The sequence below is a fragment of the Pseudochaenichthys georgianus genome, chromosome 15 (assembly GCF_902827115.2).
Source record: "Pseudochaenichthys georgianus chromosome 15, fPseGeo1.2, whole genome shotgun sequence".
NCBI lineage: Eukaryota > Metazoa > Chordata > Actinopteri > Perciformes > Channichthyidae > Pseudochaenichthys > Pseudochaenichthys georgianus.
The window spans coordinates 492,772-516,811 of NC_047517.1; the positions used below are offsets into that span (position 1 = coordinate 492,772).

At 40.9% G+C, this 24,040-nt stretch overlaps 1 protein-coding gene across 1 annotated transcript in view; it reads right to left on the reverse strand.

Annotated features, from left to right (window-relative positions):
- Positions 1 to 24,040, reverse strand: part of ltbp1 (latent transforming growth factor beta binding protein 1) — a 246,222-nt gene that overhangs the window by 133,151 nt on the left and 89,031 nt on the right. The window contains exon 4 of the mRNA XM_071205713.1: positions 9,430 to 9,581. Coding sequence (XP_071061814.1) covers positions 9,430 to 9,581 — 152 coding nt within the window. The remainder of the gene's footprint in view (positions 1 to 9,429; positions 9,582 to 24,040) is intronic.

Here is a 24,040-nt window from a genome sequence, read left to right on the forward strand (position 1 = left end):
GTCAGCTGTTCAAACCTTACAGTGGAGACGCATGGAGGGAAGCCAAGTTGCTGAGTAATGTTTTATAATCCTGAGAAGATTAAAATAACTACTAGATAAGACACTCCAAGCTACCTGCTACAACCTACAACATTGCTAATGGGTGCAAACATGTACTATTGACAAGGGTTCTAGAAAGATGAAGTGGTTTCTAACGATGCAAAGGAAAATGTGGTTTTCAAAATGTTGCCATAAACATACTGTATATGGCCGTCAAAGACCTCAAGTCTAATCATTGTCTGCCTAATCCTTTTTAATAGAAAGAATATTCAAGAAAAGAAACAGCAAGGCAAAGTATGTAATCCTCGATGGGGAAAGTCAAGACTCTGCTTTATTTAAGGGGACAGGGGACATTATTAAGTGCCCTTTTCTCTACTTAGGCAAACCAGACACTGACATGTATGTACACAACAGCCCACAAACTATCAAATAACACAACCCAGTCAATTCTTTTTGGGCTGCCTCGGTCAGAAAACATGGGATACTACAAGCCCTTCTGACTTGGATCAGATTCAGGCTAGTAGTATTAACAATGCCCCTTTCGTACATTAGTATGCATGACAAATGTGACAGGTGATACGCCCCCAAGTATGCAAATGAGCTAAGTCCCGCCTCCCATTGTTCGAGATCCTTTTATGTGAGGGGGGTACAATTATGTTAATGAGCTAAGTCCCGCCTCCCTTTGTTCGAGATCCTTTGATGTGAGGGGTGAGGTGTTATAACAGATAGGTGTGAAAAGCCCCCCTGTGTAGTGCCTTTGTTGTCTAATCCTTTGATGTATTGATTAAGGCAGTCTCTTTGAAGTTATGCTGTCTGGCCCTTGTCCCCTCACATTCCTTTGTAGTCTAATCCTTTGATGTGAGGGGTTGAGGTGTTATTACAGGCAGGTGTGATATAAGCCTCTGATGTTAATCTAGGTGTGATTAAGGCAGTCTCTTTGAAGTTATGCGTGAGACTGTCAGGCCCCTGTCCCCTCAGAGCCCTTTGTTGTCTAATCTAATTAGCCTTTGATGTTTGCCCTTTGATGTGAGGGTTGAGGTGTTATAACAGGCAGGTGTGATTTCACACCGGTGTGTTATAAGCCTCTGATGTTAATCTAGGTGTCTCTTTGAAGTTATGTGTGAGACTGTCTAGCCCCCAACCCCCTCACAGCCAAGGCCTCTCCCCCTTTCTCCACAGCTGAGGCACGTCAGGGCCCTGTGGCATAGCTCTGTCAATTTAAAACAGAATCCAATCACATATCACATTTGTAATGTTTTTGCACCTTAAGTCTATCAGCTTGAAGATAATCAATGAATAGGTTCTCTTTAGGGTTATCTGGACTTAGAAACACTTCCTGTCCCTCGCTTGCTTGATTTAGTGCCAACGTATTTCATTAAAGAAGAAGAGGCTCACTACTGTCAATACTGTGCATATTGATCTATAGCATAATTCCATTGATGTCATACCACCAGCTGATTATTCTGTATATGATCCCTTACTTTAATCTTTGCCTAATTTACATCTTAAACTTCTACTCACACTTGAATTGACAATGTTTGTACAGAATATATACTTAACCACATTTTGTACAACGACAAATCAGAATCAGAATACCTTTATTAGTCCCACAGAGGGGAACTGTGCATTGTTACAGCAGAACAAGAGCCACAGACAGCTTAATGTAACATATGTTACATGCATCAAAAAGTATTAAAGTAAAAAAGAAGTTATAATAATTTATTTTTTTATAGCGGCTAAAGGCTAAATTATGTGCTACTAGGCACACATTTCAATCTTTAATTGCGCTGTCGACATTCACTTAATTGGTAAGTAATGTTGGCAACAGGTTTTTTAAAACAAACAAAGACGCAAAGCTGCAATGATTTTGATTATATAACTTTTCAATTGTTCACAGTGATTTTGACAATTCAATAGGAATGCAATGCAAAATAAGTGGAAGACTATCAATACCACCATGGAACAGTTATTTGGTCATGGTGGTGATGGGAGGTGATCTTCTCTGCCCAAACCTTCAGTCAGAGCCAACACTATTAACATTTGTCTGAGGGTGTTTCAGCAGTGTGGGAGAGTGCAGGAATAGCTGCGGGGAGACGGGGAATAACTTTCCCAGATGTGGCACTATAGCCAGCTGCTGACAGGCTGTCTGTTGTGTGAGACAGGCTGAAGGAAAGGCTGCAGCTTCCTGATTTAGAAGAGCAAACATGTCTGCTACTTTCACAAAGAGTAGCGCTGACTGCACGCTGAGCAGGAACCAGCCATGGTATTCCCATTCATTTAGGCTCAGTGGTTTAAGAGTTATTTGTAGATACACGGACCTGCTGTGGGAGGGAAGGCCCAAATTGATGGTCATTGAAAAGAAGCGGTCAGGGGTTCCGGATCAAATGTTTTGTTGGGCCCTTCATCACATATGAACACACATACCCAGATATAAACTGTATATCGCTACTTTCAATTGATGAAGGTTGAAAGAATTGTTGCTTTATCCAAAGAATCAAACCACCAGGAATTTAACAGAATACATGAAATATTGTGTTGTTCGTGAAATTAGTTTGAAAAGATGTTGAGGTTGACAGAATTGGTCAAATCAGAGGTCTGTCTTTATATCACACAAAACACTGGGAAGATGCTATCAATAACGTTAAAGCCCAAATGAATACAGTTGTTTGTAATATCAGGATGCATTGGTGTCTGGCGATAGTTTTTTCTTATTCAAATTTGACTTTTTTTTTTAAATGTCTACACGACAGGAATAAATGCAATTTGTACTGTGCCACTGATGCAGCAGCTTGTGTCATAGTCTGCTCCATCATTCACCAGTAGTTTTCCATTCACCTGTCTCACCTGTTTTCCACACCCACTCGTTAACTCACTCTCTTTCTCTTCTGCACCCATTAGCTTCTGCCAGTATTTAAACTCGCACCTGACACACACTCTTTGCCAGATTGTACTTTGCCTCATGCTTGTCTCTCCCGCGTTCAACACTAGATTGCCTACCCGGTTCCGACCCTGCCTGTCCCCGACCTGCCTGCTCTGCCTGTTTCCTGATCCTGCCTGTCCCTCGACTATCCTGCCTGGCCTGTTATCCGACCCTGCCTGTATCCACGCTGACCGCCTCGCTTACTCCCTGACCCTCTGCCTGTCCCTGACTCACCTTCTGCCCGCTGTCCTCCGGTGCGTTATACTGCCCGGTTGGTATTCCTCCGATCCAGTGGAATCTCCAATAAAGGATATTACCAATTCTCCTTGGTTTCTCGAGTGCTGCATTTGGGTTCTCCTTAAGACTGTGACAGCTTGAACTTCATGTTAACTAATACCCCATCTTTATACTATTTAGACCTGGGGCTGCAATCTGGTTGGATTTCGGATTCAGTTTCCGGTTGTCCAACATACCCAGATTCCACGAGCTCTGATTGTAGCTGATCTTTATCTCTCCCCACTCTCAGATACTGTATAAGCAAGGTACAACAAGGCGTCAAATCGTTTGGTAGGTTCATTTCCAGCTGTTGCTGATCGTTGCTTTAACTGTTTGAAATTACCAATGTTTCAAGTGGCCGTCAATATGAGCTTTAGCTAATGATCTGCACACTCATCGTTTATTGAGGTGATACTATGAAGTGGGGAAGCCACTGGAGTCTTAACTGAAGCCAATACAACACGTCTTGGATAACTGCTCTGACGTGCAGTCATGGGAGACATAGTCAAACATGTAAACTGTAACTAAATAGATTCAAGAAAGGATTCAAAAGGTTTACAATTTAATAAGCGGATCTACTCATCTCATTGTACTTGTATAATGACAATAAAGGATTCTATTCTATGTGACACTAGATTCAGACTCCATACAATATGCTACTGAACCTCTATTTTAATACACATAACCAAACAGCCTACTTTCATCTGATCTTTTTCATGTGGAAAGTACTTTGTCGTCATACTGGGTTGATATTGTACTTTTCAGCTATAGTAAACAGTATCACAATATTCCTTGTACATTTGGTGTGAGGGGCGGGGACATGTGTTAAACTGGCAAATCCTCTCATTTGGAGAGGGAACCGAGTGCAATACATTGACTTCCAGAGTGTCTAAGGCCACAGTAGGCCATGAACTGTACTTCAAATAATGCATGCAATGAAATAAAAATAACCATTTAGAAGCTTCACGTCAAATCAGGGATTTCTCTTCACTTTCCCGACCAGTGTACAATAGAAATTAATAGAAATAATGGTGGCTATAGTCTCCCCTCTATATATATATCTATCTTTTTTTCTATTGTTGTCTGTTCATTTCTTTTGCATTTACATACTGCTAGCTGAAATTAGGGTTATTTTGAAACTAGTCCTGTGTCAGTGTGGCCATGTCTGGGTCTGCTTGAGTCTACAGTGCAGTAGAACCAGACGTCACCACGGTGCAGTCTGCTGACCTCCCCCTCCCCCCTTAATATCCCGAGTCGCTCCAGAGGCACAACCACTCTACTGCAGACTGCAGATTATTGACTTATTCATAGATGCATTCTGGCGAGTCTGCAGTGGAGGTGGGCCTTGAATGTATGACAGACCATAATAACCAATCACGACTTGAGTTATAGCCGCTGATGACCCATCAGATCTGTACCAGATCGACCGCCAGCCAAACCTGGTCCAAACCTTTCTCTCTTTAAATGGTTTGAGCAGCTCGGAAATTAAATGTGTCTCATAAAATGTGAATTCCACAAGCCAATGGCACGTGTCATAGGAACCTCACATACCTGAAGGTATACAGAAGGGTGTTATTCCGTAAATCATAAAATCTATAGGGAATACTTAAAAACTCATTTGACGACCATGCCTGGTTTTCATGTGTGTTATTTTGTTAACATTTAATGTTTAGTATTCTTAAAGTGTGCATTTTTTATTGAATTGAAGCAATGGTTGGTATACTGATCTTGTGTTTTATATCATTTAGATTTGTAACATTATTTAGGTAGAGGCTTTAAATAAGCCCAATTGGTTTTTTGCCTTTTCCTTCACTGTTTGTCATTTGTTATCGGTTATGTTTGTGTATTATTAAATTGTGCAAAACCATTAAAACTTTAAACCTTAAACCTAAAGTCCATTCCATTTATCTATCGTCTATTCAAGCTATTTAATAATAATAATAATAATAATAATACATTTAATTTCAAAGCGCTTTTTCAGGTGCTCAAAGATGCTTTACAGTGGTGATAAAACGAGATAAAATAGAATACAAAAATATTAAAACAGCAACACAACATAATTCACAAATTAAAAGCCAATCTGAAGAGGTGTGTTTTGGTCAGTGTTTTGAAAGTGGGGGGGTCGGTGCAGTAAATTGTCTATGTGGGAGGGGGACTGAGTACCGGGGAGACTTTAATGGTGGGGGGGGGGGGGGGGGGTATATTACAGGTATTGAGAGGCTCGGCTCTCCACAGCCTCCCCCCACTCGGACTCATCCAGGCCTGTTGTTTCAGCATCAACTGGGCGAGTGATCCTCCCCCAGATGACACACTTGTTTCATTCCATCTATGCTTGTGTCCTCACTCTCACACTCTGCCTTTGTCTGAAATTGCCCACAGAAAATGAGACTAATAACTCATTGTGGACAGCCCCGAGCAGCAGGCAATGCTTAAGTCTTTATGCCATTAGCCCTGGAGCTGCAATTTCAACAAATCCTCTAACTGCCCAATTGCAAGCTCCATATTCTGTCCATATCCTTGTAGTGTTAGAGCAGATGTGATGTGTAGTGTGTGCGTTTGTGTGTGGTATGTGTATGTGTATACATTAAGGATGTACATTTTCACAGGTTGTGAAGTGATTACTTCCAGGAACATATCATGCTTTTTTCCTCGATTCACAGGATTTCTCACACAAAGTTTGACTTTGAAAACAGAGCCACGGATATAAAATGAGCAGCAATTCCAATCTTAGAAGATGTTCTTTTTTTGAAGATTAAATAACACAATGCTAAGCATATAGAATTATATGTTCTTAAAGGTCACATGTCATGCTTTTCCGGTTATTATCCGTCCCCTTGAGTGTTATGAAGGTTGTTATGTAAACGGTCTGCAGAGTCAAAAACCCTCAAAGTACACCCTGCAGGGAGTAAAACTCGCTACAGGGTGTACTTTGAGGGTACAGAACACAGAACAGACCTGTCTTTGCTGCTCCAGAACGCCTCGTTGGAGATTTCTCATTTTCCATTGTTTACTTCCTGGGCACTCTGACGTGGGGATACCCAGAGGCCACACTCTCTGCCAGCCTTTCACGAAACAAAGCTTCACAAACCTTTCAGCGATTCATGCCGGATATGTACGCTGTCAACCCTGTCTCCTAAAAATTACTTCCCCACAGAACTAAACTGCATTCTTAATTATGTTTAGCCAGAAATGTATTTTCTTTTTTTTCTTTTTTGGCACTTGACAATCACCTTTCCCTGAATTTTACCCAGGTGTAACTAAAGTCTGCTCTCAGGGTTGTTTATATTTCACATCATTAATCAGAATCTGCAGAGTAAATAAAATAAATGTAGTGGAGTAAAAATACCAGGTTAACCTCTGAATTGTAGTGGAGTAGAATTACAAAGTAACAATGAGCTGTCATGTAATACATATTAATGCTGCCCATTATGGATACAAGCGATTTTCACCCATTTAGTAATTACATGTTTTAAATGTGTACACACCAATTTGTTTCCTATCGCCTAAACCTCCAGGGCTGTACACAGTTTAATACTGTCAACTTCTAATTTTGGGAAAAACGAAAACGTCTTTTAAAACTACAATTCCCAGTAGAGACGTGCCATAGAGAACATGTTGCGAAACACAATAGCCAGCATGTGTAGTTCTCGGGGGGTGTTAGAGTCCAGTTTTGAATAGTCTGCCGTGGTTTAGTTCTATTTCAAAGAGCTTGACGCTCGGCGTAACCTTGGCACACTGCCACTCCAACATCCAATCCCAGAGCTTGAAGATTAATCACGGGGTTTGTCAACGGGACTGTAGTCCCAAACGATAGCTGGGGATTATGGGTAGTGTAGTGTCTTCGGCCATCCTAAACTGAATTTTTTCCGGATATCATATCGCATTAACAACACCACATCTGGCGTCACAGAGATCTTCTGTTACTGTCCTTTCTTCTTAGAGGAAGTACAGAAACACGTAACTCTGGATTTGTTTTAATGTTTGAGGTGCAATAAACGACACAGCAGCTTTTGGCATGTTAAAACTATTATTTTCTGTCTCGCTCATGAGAGGAACAGCTGGCGAAATTACAGCCTCGCTTACTGATTTCAAATGTGTGCTCTAAAATGATATTTATAAATGACTATTATCATTATTATAAGCAAGACAATAAATGGCAAAGATATGTCGAAAATAAACGTATTTAAGATACGTTCATAAGAAACGTAACGTGGGAGAAATATGTTTCTAGAAGATATGTAGAAAATAAACGTATTTGAGATACGTTCATAACGAACGTAACGTGGGAGAAAATACGTTTCTGGCTAAACGTAATTGAGAATGCAGTTTAGTTCTGTGGGAACGTAATTTTTAGGAGACAGGGTTGACAGCGTAGGGCACTGAAGGACGATGCTGTTCCTACTTTGTTTGGACCAGCGGGAGATTCAGGGACACAACCTGTAAGTATTCATTGTTGTTTGTGTATATATGATGTTTAAAACAAACAAGGTATGGGTAAATGGGTAAACGTTTTTCGGGCTGCTACGTTGGGATCGCGGAGAAATGCTCTCTGCAGACAAATGCCCTTTTTCTTACTCAATATCAAGTCACACTTATTGTTTTTACTTCGGCTGCGAGTGTTTGTGTGTGCTCAGGATGAGTTTCGCTTGTTCTCGCTGTATCGCCGACATGGAAGCCTGTATGCTCCTCGCAGCAGCCCGCAGCAGCCCGCAGCAGCTGCGAGCAGCAACGAGCAGCAACGAGCAGCAACGAGCCTCTCACGTCGCGACCAATCAGAGCACACTGGGCTCACTGGGAGGGGGGGCAGGAGCTCCAACAAGTCATTTAGGACAGAGAGTGAATACCGGTGAATACACATACTATACAGAGATGCTGTATGAGAAACCAATGTGAGTTTGGAAAATTGCACAGTATCAATCTATTTTAGTATACCTCAACAATGGAATCAGTAGAAATGGCCATGACATGGGAGCTTTAAAAGTACTACGAATGGAGTTATCACTGTCAGATTCACAATGGACAGCTTTAAAAACGATTAAAATCACGGAGGTTTACATTTTGAGAGAAATGCATCAAAAGTCCAAACGTGTGATGGATCAGAAGAAGATATTTTTTTAATTATCACAACAAACTGGAAAAGCTTGTTGTCATAATCACAATTCATAAACTCACTGGTGTTTTTGTCTTTAATCTCAGATCATTAATAATAAACTTCTTTCTCTTCCTTCACCACTGCATATCCTTGAAACCACCCTCACTTTCATATACTGCATATACAGTGTAACACATGTAACATATGAAACTATCATTGACTTTCCCAATAACATAACATATACCCTATTTGGCTTTTATATTAAAAGGTAGATATAGGCTAGTCAAATCCATGAGGTCACTCGCATCTTAACCACACCTAAACAATTGCATTGGTTATCTCTTATAAACATCTGATAAATAATTTCAGTGTATTGCTGCAGAGTTTCCGTCAATACCTTCCCTTCTGGATTGTCACTCTGGGAAACTTGCAGATAAAACCTGCTTTTCCTAAACCCACCATAGTGAAACCTACTAATGTTCATACTTTGTGTAATCTTAACACTTTCCTGAGTATAATGAATTGCTTTAAAAATGATTTACATTTACATTTACATACAAACAATGCAAGTGATGGAATTGAATATATTTGGTTTGAATGGAATTTCTTCCAACAAACTATCGTCCGTGAACATTTCCATATTTTTTACAATCTGAGTTTGGAAAAACTGCCACAGACTGCTGCCCTGTGTGACTGAGAGCTACAGAGTGTAAACGTTCTTTATTTCACTCGCTGTTACCTCGTTGGTTTCACAAGGAATGTATCCTTAGATCGTTATGAGGCCTGGCATTTCTTGTAAATTTCGCTGTAGTATCACTTTAAGCCCTATTCACCTCCATGCACGATAAAAAATAAAAATCTGGCAAATCTCACACAGCTAATGATGATAACCCTCTCTTGTTTTCTAAACAGCCGTTGGATAAAAGCCAAGTTTCAGATGGGCACCTGGTCATTAGTGATCAACTGTGATTGACCCAAAGCAGCATCAGGTCTCTGAAGGTTGATTTTGAGCAAGTGACATGAGGAGGATGCATTCAAAGTATTTTACACTTTGACTTTTCAAAAACATAATTAAAGATGATCTGTGGGGGGATTTACTCACCGTGGATGGGGTTGTGTCCCACAGTCAAGGGGATGGGCCTCTCAGGTTGGGATTGGACACGTGTCTGTGTGTGTGTAGTGTGTGTGTGGTAGTATTTGGGCTTTATAACATACTGCTGGCTTTGACCTGGGTGCATGGCGATGGGCCGGATCCTGGAGGAGAAAAAGAACATCATGAGTCGTCAGAACAAAAAATATATAATCTGCATTTGACAGCAACAAAAACCTTTTGAGAAAATAACAAAATGACAAAAACAAATACACACATTAAATCATTCCGGTATTCCAGAAGCCAGGAACACGCCTTGAACATCGTTCAGTATCTACAAAGATGTAGCACTCCAAATCAGACTCAAATGGGTGTGTCCCAGTCAAAAGCCCAGCGGATGCCAGTGGCTGGGGGTGTTGCCAAATTGCTAGAGGGCGTTGCCCAATTTCCCCATTTGTTCAATTACAGGATTTAACCATGAGATGGCGCTTCATTCACAAAATACACAAAGACAACTGGGTGTTGTTGAAACATCAATATGTTAGATCAAATAAAGTATATAGTTTGCTTTATGCAGTATATTTCTTGTAAAATTGTTGGGGTGTTTTTACACAGTACAGTAGATTGAAGTAAATCAACTTATACATTAAGATAAAATAAGATGGACCTTTATTAATCCCGTGGGGAAATTCAGTAGTTCAAACAGCAACAGGGTGAGAGTGAAAAACAGGACAGCACAGATTCACACAGATTAATAAAATCAAAATTAAGATGAGCGATAAAAATAATAATAATGAGAAACTATGAAATAAGAAATTAATACAACTAAAATGTAATTATCATATCATATATTATAATGTATTGTATTATTAAGTAATATCATACATTAACCCCATTATAGCAGATGCCACATTGAATGGATGAACCCATGTATGCATCAATAATTACAACAGAGTATTTCTAAATACAAGTTGTATTAACCCTTTGGAGTCGACCGTCACGCCGGCGTGATCAGATCACATGACCTGTTCAAGCCGGTGCCGCATAAAAACAACAGTCCGGACAACATTGCCGTGTGTTTCTGTCGAAAGTACTGGCTTGAAACTATATCCCAGTCTTTGTTTCATGCAAAAAGACCCAGTAAACACGGAGATACGATGATATAAAGTTAATACAGATATATTTCAGAAGTATGAATAATGGAAGCACATATTTTAATATCTTCGCCGTATTTTATCATTTTACGAAACGGAAAATACTGGAAAATGTAGATTCTGCTCAACAGGATGTATTTACCAGGGAGGGGGTGAGGAAATCAAACGGCCAAATTAGCCCAGGACTCCAAAGGGTTAATAACATAATGATTACTTTCAGATGATAATACTTTTCAGGGTTAGGTCCGGTCTGACAGCGCTTAGCTCTCTGCTGCAGAGAAGATCACTGCTCTAAACAAAGTCAAAAATCCTACATCCAAATTATACATAATGTGTATATATATATATTTGTATTATATTTATAATAACACTTTTGCCTTATCAGAATGAAATCCCATGCTACCTCAATCAAACTTTCACATTATCATAGTGACATCCCATGTATATATTTCCAGATTTTAAATGGTTTCGTTGTGTATGTTTGTGTTACCTATTATGAAAAATAATATCATTTTCAAAATCTGTTTTTACGTTTGTTTTTTTTGTGATTTTGGGTCCAAAATGTTCATATAGTAGAAGATCACTGCTCTAAACAAAGTCAAAAATCCTACATCCAAACGAAATAAATATAATTAATTATGATGAATACGTTAAGTCTTGTTCATTGTTTTTCACTTTTATTAAATGTTTGATATTTCCGGTGGAAATGGTGGACTATCGGACATTCAAAATGCAGCATATTTTCACTCTTACACACACATATTCTCCTTTTACATACATTTTCACTCTCACACGTATATATTTACACTCGCACATTCATACATTTTGCTCTCATATTATCATATTTCAATGCACACATTCATATATTGTCACTCACACATTCATGCATTTTGTTCTCATATTCATATAATGTAATGCTCATATTTATACATTTTGCTCTCATGCGAAATCTACTAAAACAAAGTATGTCATGGTGGTCAGCTGTTAAACACAAAAGTGTATCTTAAGGGCTGTAAATATAATAAGCCTGTTGTCAATTTTAGACACAGGCTTATTATATTTACAGCCCTTAATAACATTCATTTTCTGGACTCAATGTGTGTCTTGGCCGTTTTCTTTGTTCCAAGCAAACGAGTGCTTTTTGTTTTGAAATCACTTCCGCGGGCCTCCCCCCTCGCTCCACTGACCATTAGACCATTTAGTAAGGTAAAAAGAAAAAGGGCAAAAACGCCTCTCAGACGCTCTTCCGTTTACTTTTTTAATAAAGAAAAACAAATGGTCCGTAGATACACGGACTCATATAGCCTATGTATGTATACTGTGTATATGTGCGTGAGAGGACCAGTATGAATTACGGCATAGAAATATGCAAACAAAAACCTACAGAGTGGGGGGGGGGGGGGGGGGGAGAGAGCTGTGGAATGTGACCCTTCCTCCACACATTCCGATGGCCAATTCGTTTTAAACAAAGAGTTCGCAACACAGGACAGCATAGGCAACATGGGGGGTGGGGGCTGGTGAACGGTCTGGTCAATGTTTGTAAACACAATCCCCAGGATGTGTCCTAATCAAACCAAAAGAGAAAATGCAGATATCATTCTCTCTCTCGACTCGCTGGTATCTCGAGCTGAGCGCTCATTGGTGTTCATACTGCTCACAGGCTGGGCTGCTGTGTATATCTAGTGTATTCATACTGTACCCCTCCTCACTGTTTATTCATCATTCAACCATTTACACCTTCCTTTTTCCCCGTCAAGAGGTTGAAAAAGATTGAGTCCTATGTTTCCAATTGGTTCCCAAATCTGAACATTGACCAGTGGCATAACATCAGCAGCCGGGTAAATGAGAGACTGAGGAGCCCCCGAAAAACAGATCCCGAAATAGCTCGTCCTGGTTTCCGCAGCAGATAGGCCGACAGTATGGTGTCTGTTATGTCAGTTATTTTAAATAAAACGTTGAAAACTGAACTTGAAAATTGTTTCCTCTTTTTATTTTATTTATCATTTTCGGGACGGGGAGACGTGGGGAGACCTGTGTGATTAAAAAATAATTTGCAGAAATGTAAAGTGATCTAACTAAGTTCTATTCATATTCTTGACGGGAAGAGCCGTGTAAATGGGTGGCCATATATGCATTTGAAAAGCAATATAAATCACACAGTTATTATACAATAGGATATAAAAGCACCATCGATAACCATTACCTTTATCCAATTCAAACTTTGGACGGGAAAAAAGGAAGGTGTACATGGTTGGGCTATACTGTAGGCCTACTGTATACACACAAAGGCCATTCAAGCTAGAGTTCTTCTGGAAATGTTCACATCAGGTAGCGGGTAGCGGGGCGGGTTCGGTATTGCACGTCGCGGGGCGGGAGCGGGTCTTGAAAATCAGACCCGTGCAGGACTCTGCATCAGGCACCTTCAAGTTAAACAATACTACAGTAAACAATTAACACAGTAGGCCTAAATTATGCGGATTAAACCACATTTATTTCGTTAAAAATAAACGAAATATGCTTTTGTTTGAATGATTAAATGTCATCAGGCACCATCAAGTTAAACAATCAGGTGCACACTTTAATGTGCCGCCACCTCCGGACTCGGCTTGACTCGGTTTAAAGAATGCACAAATGTGTTTAATCGTTTATGTCAGATATATGTAGGCCTACTAAGTAGCCTAAATACATTTGTTCCTGTCAAGATTAGATTCAACTTTATTGTTATTGCACATATTATTGCAGGTACTGAGACAACGAAATGCAGTTTAGCTTCTAACCAGGTGCAACAAGCAGCGAAAAGTAATTCACAATACTACAGTAAACAATTAACACAGTAAATTATGTGGATTAAACCACATTTATTTCGTTAAAAAGAAACGAAATATGATTTTGTTTGAATGATTAAATGTAGGGTGAATTGCCCTAATGTGGGACATTTTTGCATTTCAGACTTCGGGAATATATTGCGATATGAAGCCGATACAATAAATCAAAATCCAGTACCATTCCGAAATCCCCAGTAATATTAGACACTAATAATACAGTAAACTATTAACACTGTACATATTATTGTTTGCCCGTGGGATTAGGATGATCGGTAGTGAGAGCCGCTGCATTTTCCTCCGGTCGGATGTGATATAAAAACAAAGCGATTATTTTTGTTGTTGTAAACTCACGTGGATTACATTTAGTGCATTAATTTCAACTGATTACATGTCTCTTATTTAGCACAGAATATGATCCTATCCGTGACATATGGAACTTAACAAATATCCGCTATATCAGATACCTGTAGATCAGCTGTTTATTTCACATGAGTTCCAGTGTGGCAGCTTTTCACGGCTCCCCCTGGTGGATCCATGATCCATTGCAGCTGGTTTCATTATAATTAAATGTATTTATCAAGGGGGCGTTTCAAGTCCTGCGGGGGGGTTTTCCTTTTCAGCAGGGGCCCACCCCGTGCCGATCACGGACCCGCACGGGTAGGCGTCTGAAACAAAGCGCTACATCTGTACAGAACTATCAGGACTTTATGGATAAGTTGACCAAAAGAGCAATCAGCCAGAAACCTGATGTATTACACTAGCTGTTTGTCCTTTGACAATGCTTTAAGCCCGCGTCACACTGTCCCGACACCAGATGGACACACGAATATGGAATTGTGAATTTTGCACGAAGATAGCCCCGAACCACACAAAGGCATACAAACAACATACAACTGCAACGAAAGTAACAAAAACAATTATGTTAAAGTACTATGATATACTGTACTGATATTTTCAGACTTTGTTCTTTACTTTATCCGTCTTTATATGTAGAAGATATTAAGTTTTCTCCGTCATGTTGTTTCCATACTGTAGCAACAACAACTTCCTGTCAACTCGCCTTCAAAATAAAATCATCTAAATAAAACAGGAAGTTAACCTAAATTACATTTAAGACACACAACTGCAACGAAAGTAACACAAACAATGTAATATCCTTTTCAGTTTCACAGAACACAAATTGGGTTATTTACATCATATGTTTACTAAGGCTGTCAGTCGATTAAAATATTTAATCGCGATTAATCGCATGATTGTCCATAGTTAATCGCGATTAATCGCAAATTAATCGCACATTTTGTATCTGTTCTGAATGTACCTTAGAGGAATATTTTTCAAGTTTGTAATACTCTTATCAACATATGAGTGGACAAATATGCTTTATGCTAATGTTTATCATCATTTGAACAATGACAAATATTCTCATGAATATTAAACACATAACCCTAATGTTATTTAACCACATAACATTACAAATATCCACCTCAATTCAACCTGGAACCTCTCTCATACAATACAAATGGTGTGTGTGTGTGTGTGTGTGTGTGTGTGTGTGTGTGTGTGTGTGTGTGTGTGTGTGTGTGTGTGTGTGTGTGTGTGTGTGTGTGTGTGTGTGTGTGTGTGTGTGTGTGTGTGTGTGTGTGTGTGTGTGTGTGTGTGTGTATATGTGTGTTGGATCGTTGGAGCTATGTGCAACTCAAGGCATATGCTCGAACGGGAGCTGCCTGGACGCTGCAATCATGAGTGTGCTGACTTCTCCTACAATGTCCCGCTGTCTGCTTCCTGCATCAAGTCAAGTGCTCGGCGCAGTTGTGGCGAAATGTCGCTCCTCTGTTTTCATTTAAATAGCTCCTTATATCCGTTAGCGCAGCTAGCTAGCACCAGATGCTAACGACAACAATGCACGTAAGGTCTCTCTCTCGCTCGGGCCACACATACACACACCCTCCCGGTCCTCCCGATGGCCAGTCGGTGCCTGCCGGTGAGCGTGGAAGTGTGGTCTGCCACAAGCGGGCGGCAGGAGCGGGGCTGTCAGCATCAGCTTGTAGATGGTATTTTAAACTCGATGCGCTCTGAAACTACGGGGCGGCCGAGGAAAAAAAATACACATGCGTTAATCGCGTTAAAATAATTAGTGGCGGTAATTTTTTTTAATAACGCGAGCGGTGGCAAAATCTGTGGCATGCAATAAAATTGCTGAAGGATCTTGCGAAGGCTCATTTTCGTGTTGAATTTGTGTGTCAATTTTGCCCTTCGTAATAGATACTTCGTGAGGGCATCTTGTCAAATCGTGTCATCTTCGTCTAATCATCGGTGCCATCGGGCATTTTTTGCAACAATGGAACCGATGATCAGACGAAGATGACACATTTCCTCTATCGTGTGTCCATCTGGTGTCCATTTCGGGACATTGTGAAAGGGGCTTAAAGGATTTAACCTACAAATCAGTGCAGCAGCCTCTTCCTGCACTATTCCATTCACAGTGGATTCACTCTTTGGAGTCTGAGATCCTAGCCAGCTGGAGTATGTTCATTGTTAATCATTTGTTTTTTTAATACGAGTTTTTAAATTAAAGACATACTGTATATACTCAGGATCTGAAATGATTGCAATGTCCTTGGATCAGTACTCTGAAATCACTTCCTCATGTTCTCAAATTCTTGTAGTTCTTCAAGACGATCAAACCTCCACTTCCTTTCACCACCCTTCCTAATAGCCGGGGCCTCCACCAGACTACTGGGCTCCAAACCTCACCAACATCTTCAATGATATTCTGAAAACCGCACAACAGACACAGACATTTCAGAAAATGTGTTGTCCAAGTATTGTGCAACATGCAGGGCAGACATGCATCAACCTGACAGTACTTACAAATAAAGATAGTGCGCCAAACACACAGAGAACATTTAAAAAGTCCTGAAGACGCTCCACATCACACATATCTTATGGTACACTAACCCTTGAATGGTTTCTGTATCCTGGGGGAAAGAGTCATTTGACAGGCTGTGTCCATGTGTAATATGGGGGTAATATTGGTGTTACATGGGTGTAATATGTGTCACAGACACATATCTCCTGTCTAATGTCCACTCGTAAGATTGATGAAATAATACTCTAAGGCTAACCCGGTAATTGGAAATCCGAACGGTTAGGTCCCTTTTTACAGAGACCTGGCTCGGGATTCCTTATCGAGCTATGGCCCCTGGCAGGTGGACCAAAGCCCAGAGTGCAGGATGAGACTTGAGGAGCAATAACTCTTACTGCTCAAACGTCAAAGTTGATGGACAATCTCTCCAGAACGTAACATTTTATTGAAGCAAAATGTCTTCATCATTCACCATCACTCCTAATGGAAATTAAAGAAGCACCCCCCCCTAGTTGTTTGCCTCCGCCAACCTATCAAATCGCAGTTCAGATGCAAGTATCTCCAAAATGTAACTTTGTCTTCAACAGCAGCTGTGCTGGTAATGTGTTCCCCTTGTGCGTGAGTCATACTCTCAAAAGATGCAGTCACAAATCTCTCCAGGTGTATAGTTGAGACCCAAATGGAGGTTGGTTTGGGGGTGGCAGTGGTCCGAGCAAGGGGGGAGGAACTGTGGGCTGCCTCTTTGCAAAATGGTCTTTTGTGTTATCTTATTTTACCTAAAGAACCAGTGACCTTCACGTTTGACCTTTGACCACCAAACTCTAATCTGTTCATTCTTGATTTTTTCAAATGTTGGTCCCAAATGTAAAGAAAAGCATTGAAGCATTCCTCAAATATGGCATATTCATGAGAATGTTGTGCAACCTTTACCTGCAGAATGCCAACAAAATCCATTAGCTAAATATGTTAAATGAATAGTGATAATATATGGAATAGGAAACCAGGAATAAAGATGCGTAACTCATTTTGAGGAAACTGTTCAGGTCCACCAACACAGTCAGAGACGACTGTCAACAGTTAAAGCTTGAAGTATTTGCAGATGGGATGTTTGTGTATTATTTATATGTGCGAAGCAAAAATAGTAAATGTATTTGATCCCCATAATTGTGGCACTGCCTTGTAGCTTAAGCACAAGTCAGTATGAGTTTACAGTGTGCATGAGCTCATCTGTGTTTGGTCAGCTGTCAGTGATCAGAACTGCCAGGCATTCTCTACATCCTCTTTTATTAGAAGTTCATATGTTCATTCCTGCAGTCTGTTTATACATATACTGGGTTTGCATGCTTTATATTTGCATTTCGGCCAGATCAACTGTACACAGCCTTGTTTACTACAGACTGAATGGCAGAGCATCACTCTGAATTCCCATCATGCAGTCTGACGTTAGTGGAGATAAGCAGCTTATCTCCACTCAGTTACAGAGATCAATTCCTCACCAACAGTAAGAGGGCAGTGATGTTGACATGAATGCACGGGATCTTTGGTGTTTGAAAATGAAAATAATCACTGCATGTTGTCCCCAAGCATCCATGAGTCGCTGAGAACCATCAGGAACAAGTCAGGCCAGGAGGAAATAATGAAGTCCTGCTGGATCAGGGTATGATCCTGTTCTGTGGCCACAGATATCATTCTGTGGGTCCTTCTGTGTTCTACCAGAGTGGATCCAAGCAGACTTGCGTTAACCCTCCTATTGTCTTCGTTTCCCCCCCCTTACTTTGGTGTTCAAATTTGACCGGTCCTGTTTGAACTGCTATTACATTAACACAAAACCCATTAACCATCACCAAATTTCATTTAACACCCGTTCAAACTGTACATATTGTGTCAGGCTACTGGTACACATGAACAACTGCAGTAAATACACAAAGAATAGACACTGAACATGTATTGCGTGTGCCAGCTGTGATTCACATGGGGGGATTGGGCACATAAGGGGACGACGACACATGGACACATTTAGAGTGTGTGTGTGTGTGTGTGTGTGTGTGTGTGTGTGTGTGTGTGTGTGTGTGGTGTGTGTGTGTGTGTGTGTGTGTGTGTGTGTGTGTGTGTGTGTGTGTGTGTGTGTGTGTGTGTGTGTGTGTGTGTGTGTGTGTGTGTGTGTGTGTGTGTGTGTTTGTGTGTGTGTGTGTGTGTGTGTGAGACCAGGAACACCATGTGTTACGAAGTTGACTAAATCATCCAAAATGCAATGCAAGTGGTGATCAGCTATTGTATATGTTCAAAGGTCTACTGTGAAGGATATCATAAAGCCTTAATGCAATCGAATCTAAACAAAAAAGTTATGATTGATGAAAGTAGTAAATCGGTCAGATTTTACCCGAAGACAACAGTTAATAGACCTTCCTTTGTTTTGGTCTTTTAAGTTTGACTGCATTTTGGATCAGACTTAATTACCCTCCGGTCTATTTCAAGCCTTATACTTATTCTTTTTGGATGGGCCTCTTAAGGCCTCTATCCCGATGAAGTGTTTAGCCACGATAGCCACATGGCTCTGGTGATGGCAATGTCTGTAGGTTAGTTGGTCAACCACTTCAGACTAAAATATCTGCGCGAATATTGGAAGAATTGCCATGTTATTATATATGGACATTCACTGTCCTCTTGGTCTCTGAGGCAGACAGCTCCTCTTGCTGGAGCTAACTATGCCCTGGGATGGAGGAGGTGCAAGAGAGGAAGAGGGCCAAGTACCAGGAAAAATGGTGGAGGACCATGCGTGCTCGTGGAGGTGGGCAGCTGTGGGTTTGAAGGCCATTCCCTCAGCAAGGCCTACAGAACGATGGGGGACCAAGCAGGAGATGAGTAACAGCGTGAAGGAAGCAGAGTGAGCGTGGCTGAAAAGGGTGGCCAGTGTGCCTGATCAACTTCGGTTGCAAGACCCAAAACACCCAATGACTATAACACGATGATGTGCTCAAATGTTTTCATCAGAAGATGTATGTAAGAACTATCCACAGAAGTAGAATTCTAGCAGTTGTAATGAACCTGACCGACTGTGGCTGCGAGGGAGTGCGGTCGTCTTTCAACCAGAAGGTTGTGGGTTCGATCCCAGCCCATGCAGTCAACATGTCGATGTATCCTTGGGCAAGATACTTAACCCTGAGTTGCTCCAGATGGCATGGCCAACGGTGTGTGAATGTGTGTGAATGTTCGGTCCGACCTAGAGTAAGATACACTGCTCTGTATGAATGGATGAATGGCATGTAGTATGTAAAGCGCTTTGAGGGGTCTTAAAGACGGGATAAAGCGCTATATAAGTACAGTCCATTTACCTCCAAAGCACCATGCATTGGACATTTTAGAGAAATGTTTCAACAACAATTGAATGGATGGCCAGGATCTGCTCACTTTCCATGTAACACTTCTCTTTTCCAGTGACATCATTTGCATGGATTGGCATAAAATACTGTTTAAACATTTATGGCTCCTAGACTATAGTGATTAACTGAGTATTTCTCTAGCTCACCATCTGGCTAACTTTTTTTGTAAATATCTGTCGGAATGGGTTGCCATGAAATGTCGTACAGACATTCACGTTTCCTTTAAATAACTTTGGAAGCAATTGATCTTTTAACAGTCATTATATTAATATAAGCATGCTGATGACTGTTGTTTGCGAAAACTCCATAAGGGAAATAAAAATTAAACTAGGAACCTCTTCATGACAAACTATAGGTGAAGTTTACCACTTGACCATGATGCCGGAAGATACAGTCAACAGGTTTTCAAAAATGTTGACAAAATTATTTAAATGGTAAATGTTACAATATTTAAATATGATATCACCTTACAGGGTTGTCAAGTGGCTGATATAAGTAGAGTGCAGGGCCACAGAGAGGAGATGATACAAATGGAGTCATTTGTCAACCAGGTGTATTTCCATCTCATGTATATGACAGGCCCCCTGCCATGGTAAAAATAAACAGAAAATGATGGCCTTGTAAATAGCTCTGCTCTGAACTGTAACTTAAATAGAATAGATCTTCTGTTTAGGGTATGCAACTATATTTATAGTATAGGCTATGCCACTCTCCCTTGTGATATACAGTTATGTCATTTTCTGTGTGTCTATTAGGGCTGCACGATATTGGAAAAAACTGACATTGCGATTCCCCCCCCCCTGCGATATATATTGCGATATGAAAAAAATCGTCACGTCCTGCGATGTGAATATCGCGCATGCGCATATCGCGGTTATCGTCACGACACAATATATCGTGCAGCCCTAGTGTCTATGTTCATTTCTAATACAGAGTCATACAACTAAGCTCTCTTTAAACCTTCTGGATATTATTTGAATACATTTTTATTCAGTGGCAAAAAATATCCACAAAAAAAGGTATTGCATTTTTAGCAGCAACAAAACTGAAAACACAACATTGACATATCCATGTAAAGAGTCGTGTTCCTGTGCACCTGACAGAAACATGGCTTTCTAACGGCCACAACCAATGCTCCTCTACGCTCACCAGACTAGGTTCTTTGCGTGATGCTAGACAAGTAGCGCAAAGTGAGTTTATAAAAGTTTCAAACCGCTACCTTCCCTGAATACCTCAGCTGACCACTGATTCGTTAGAGACCGTTACAGCACCTCACATGGACACTGTTCAAAAGGAGCCTTGCGGTGAAGCCAGCTGGGCAGTTTTGGTCCTATGGTATCTACAATGTTTGTTGTGAGGTCTGTAACTACAAGCCTCTTTTACGATCTGTCTGTGTTCTGTTGTCTGTCTGTTTTCTTGTTATATTTTGAAAGGTGTTCCGTCTTTCGTCTGTGGTCGCTTCCTGTCTTTGGTTGCAGTCGAATAGTCCATTTAGCTTAGGAACCTTCCTAACGGAGTGAAATGACCCGGAAGTCCCTCAGTGGCAGCCATGATAAGTGCTGTTCAAATTCTCTATCAGTGGTTCTCAAATGGGGGTACGCGGACCCCTATGGGTACGTTGGAGTACTGCAGGGGGTACGTGAGATTTATTTTTATGTTAATGGGAAAAAAATCCAATTTTAGGAAATGTAACGAAGTTTGAGCAGTGTGGGTTTTATATTAACAGAGTTACACATATTTCAAAACGCGAAGTGTAATAACTGCAGTGATCTTCCTGTCACTCAGAATGACAAAGATCCTCAGTGAAGCACAAGCCCATGTTTCTCACTTGTAAGTACAACTTATTAAAAAGATCAGTTCAATGCAACTGATGTCGTCTCAGTGTTATTGCATGATGTTAAAATTGGTTTGCCATGAATTTAGTGATGGATTGTAAACATTTGAAATGTAGCATTTAAGTGTTTCTCAGTTACAAGGTTGTTGTTTTAATAAATCAGACACCGATGGTGCAGCGCTGTGCTGTACCTCTTTATATAGGCATGTCTTCCCTAACAAATTGTGTTTGCGCTGATCAGGGGTACATGGCTGAATTCTTTTTCAAAGGGGGTACATTATTGAAAAAAGTTTGAGAATCACTGCTCCAGATGATAGGAAAGGAGGTTTCAAACTTCCTTTATAACCTCCTTTAGCTTAGGAACCACTGGACCTCCCTAACTGACAGGAGAAGCGAAAATGCTGCCCCACAATGCCTTGCAGCCTCAGCATTTGCAATCACACAACATTCGGCCGTTCACGGAAACAACAGATTATGAAAGTTACGGTGCTTATTAAGCATTTTAAAACGTATGTGGTAACTTGCCAAAGTGCTTTGTTCAACTTTTAAAAGATGTTTGAATGGTGATATACACAGTGATAGATGTTAAGGACTAACGTTTATAATCAATACATCTGTATTGATTATAAGATCTTTAGTTCATACAATCATACGTATTGGGATCATTGGTATTAATGTGGACCGGAGGGAGAGGGTGATGAGCAGAAGTTTCACTTTCCTTTTTTATTTCAATTCCAACTTTGGTCCTGAAGAATATGTTTCTCTGTTGTCCACGTTCATAAAGCAAAGCAGCAGCATCAGAGCACGGTGCAGAGTCTCTAGATGAGTCCCTCGTTCTTATTAAACATTCATGTTGTAGTCCGCTGTATAGAAAACTGTGGTTTCCATAGTTACCCACAGCAGCAGACGCACATTCAGGACGTCCGCTGGCGCATCATAAACACGTCGGATAGTGAAAGTGCATTCGGATTCTCTAAAGTACCGCAGTCTCTTCTCCTAAGTCCTTTTGAATTCTCCTGTCCACTATCCCTTAACCCCGTGACGTTTCACTCTGAGGTCAAGGAATAGACGATAGGGTTAGAACTTAGGAGCTGATCTTTGGACTATTGGACTGCAGCCTTTGTGTTTTCCCTCCTGTCTGATTACTGATTCTGTTCACCTGGTGCCTCTGGGTTTTTCCTGCCCTCCCCAGCTGTGTCTTGTCCTCTGATTAGTTTGCATGCATTTAGGTTCTGGTTTTCTGTCTGTAATTGTGGGATTATTGAGTATTTGACAAGGGAGAGAGTTCTGTTTGCCTGAAAGTCGTTCACAAGGAGTGAGTTCTGTTTAATATTTATACATGTTATGTTTAGCCTTGAAATAAAGGTATTTTCAGTCAAAACTTTTGTCAGTGTGCAATTGGGTCCTACCTGCTCGGCGCAACCCGTGACCAGAGTTGGGTGTGTAACATTACTCCGTTACCGACAAAAGTAATATGATTACAGTAACGGAGTAATGTAACGCGTTACTTTTCATCTGCCCCCAGTCACGTGACTTTGTTTACAATCTGACAGCTGGAAGCAAAGAAAGGCCCTTCAAATCCGGCCTCATATGGCTATGGTGATCACACCAAATGCCTGCCTGGCGTTAGAGTATAGGGGACAAACCAGGGGACTTTACTTCCTCTTGACACTGTCGGTTATTTACAAAAAAAACACCTAAATATACTTGTTATTGTGCTTCTGTCTTTCTGTGTCTTTTACTCTGCTCCGTAAACTCCCTTACGCGCCGCTCTCTCTCTTCTCCTGGGGGGTATACTACGAAGCAGGATTTTCGCTTAGCCGGCTAACTTCAGGGAAAACTCGGGGTTTCCGGTCCTACGAAGCTGGTTCTCTTTTTAGCAGGCTAGATCTCCATGGTAACTTATGCTATGCGGCTAACCTGGGTTGCTAAACGAAAATCCTGCTTCGTAGTAACGAAGCAGGATTTTCGTTTAGCAAGATAACTTCTGGGATTTCCGGTACTACGAAGCTGGATCACTTTTTAGCGGGCTAGATCTCCATGGTGACTTATCCTGGAACCTAGTCTGTGCTCCGATGCAGGATAGGTTCCAATATAAGAGATCAACTCAGTGAAAGCACCACGCCTGCTGACCAATCAGAGCTCAGTGCACGGAGGAAATACAGTTTAAACTGCCGTTGCAGGAAAGACGTCCGGCCAAAATCACCGACTGTGTGAACGTGAAAATGAATAGAACATCACCTCCCATCTTCAGAGCAATCTGACTATTATAACTATACTATTATGTTAAGAAAGCTTAATTAAACATCTGCCACAACATAAGTAACCGGATCAAAGTAACATTACGTTGCCTTCAGTCCGCGGCACTGTGACGGAGCGTCCACACAGCAGCGTGCGTTGACGCTTGGCAGTGGGCGTATCTGAAGCTTGGGGATTTTTTGCGAGCAACGCGACCTACAACCAATCACATGAATCTCCCGCCCCCGACATACAAAGCAATAGCAATGTCAAAACGAAGTAAACTGGATATTAACTCCCCAAACAGGCGAAAACCTACCAGTTTC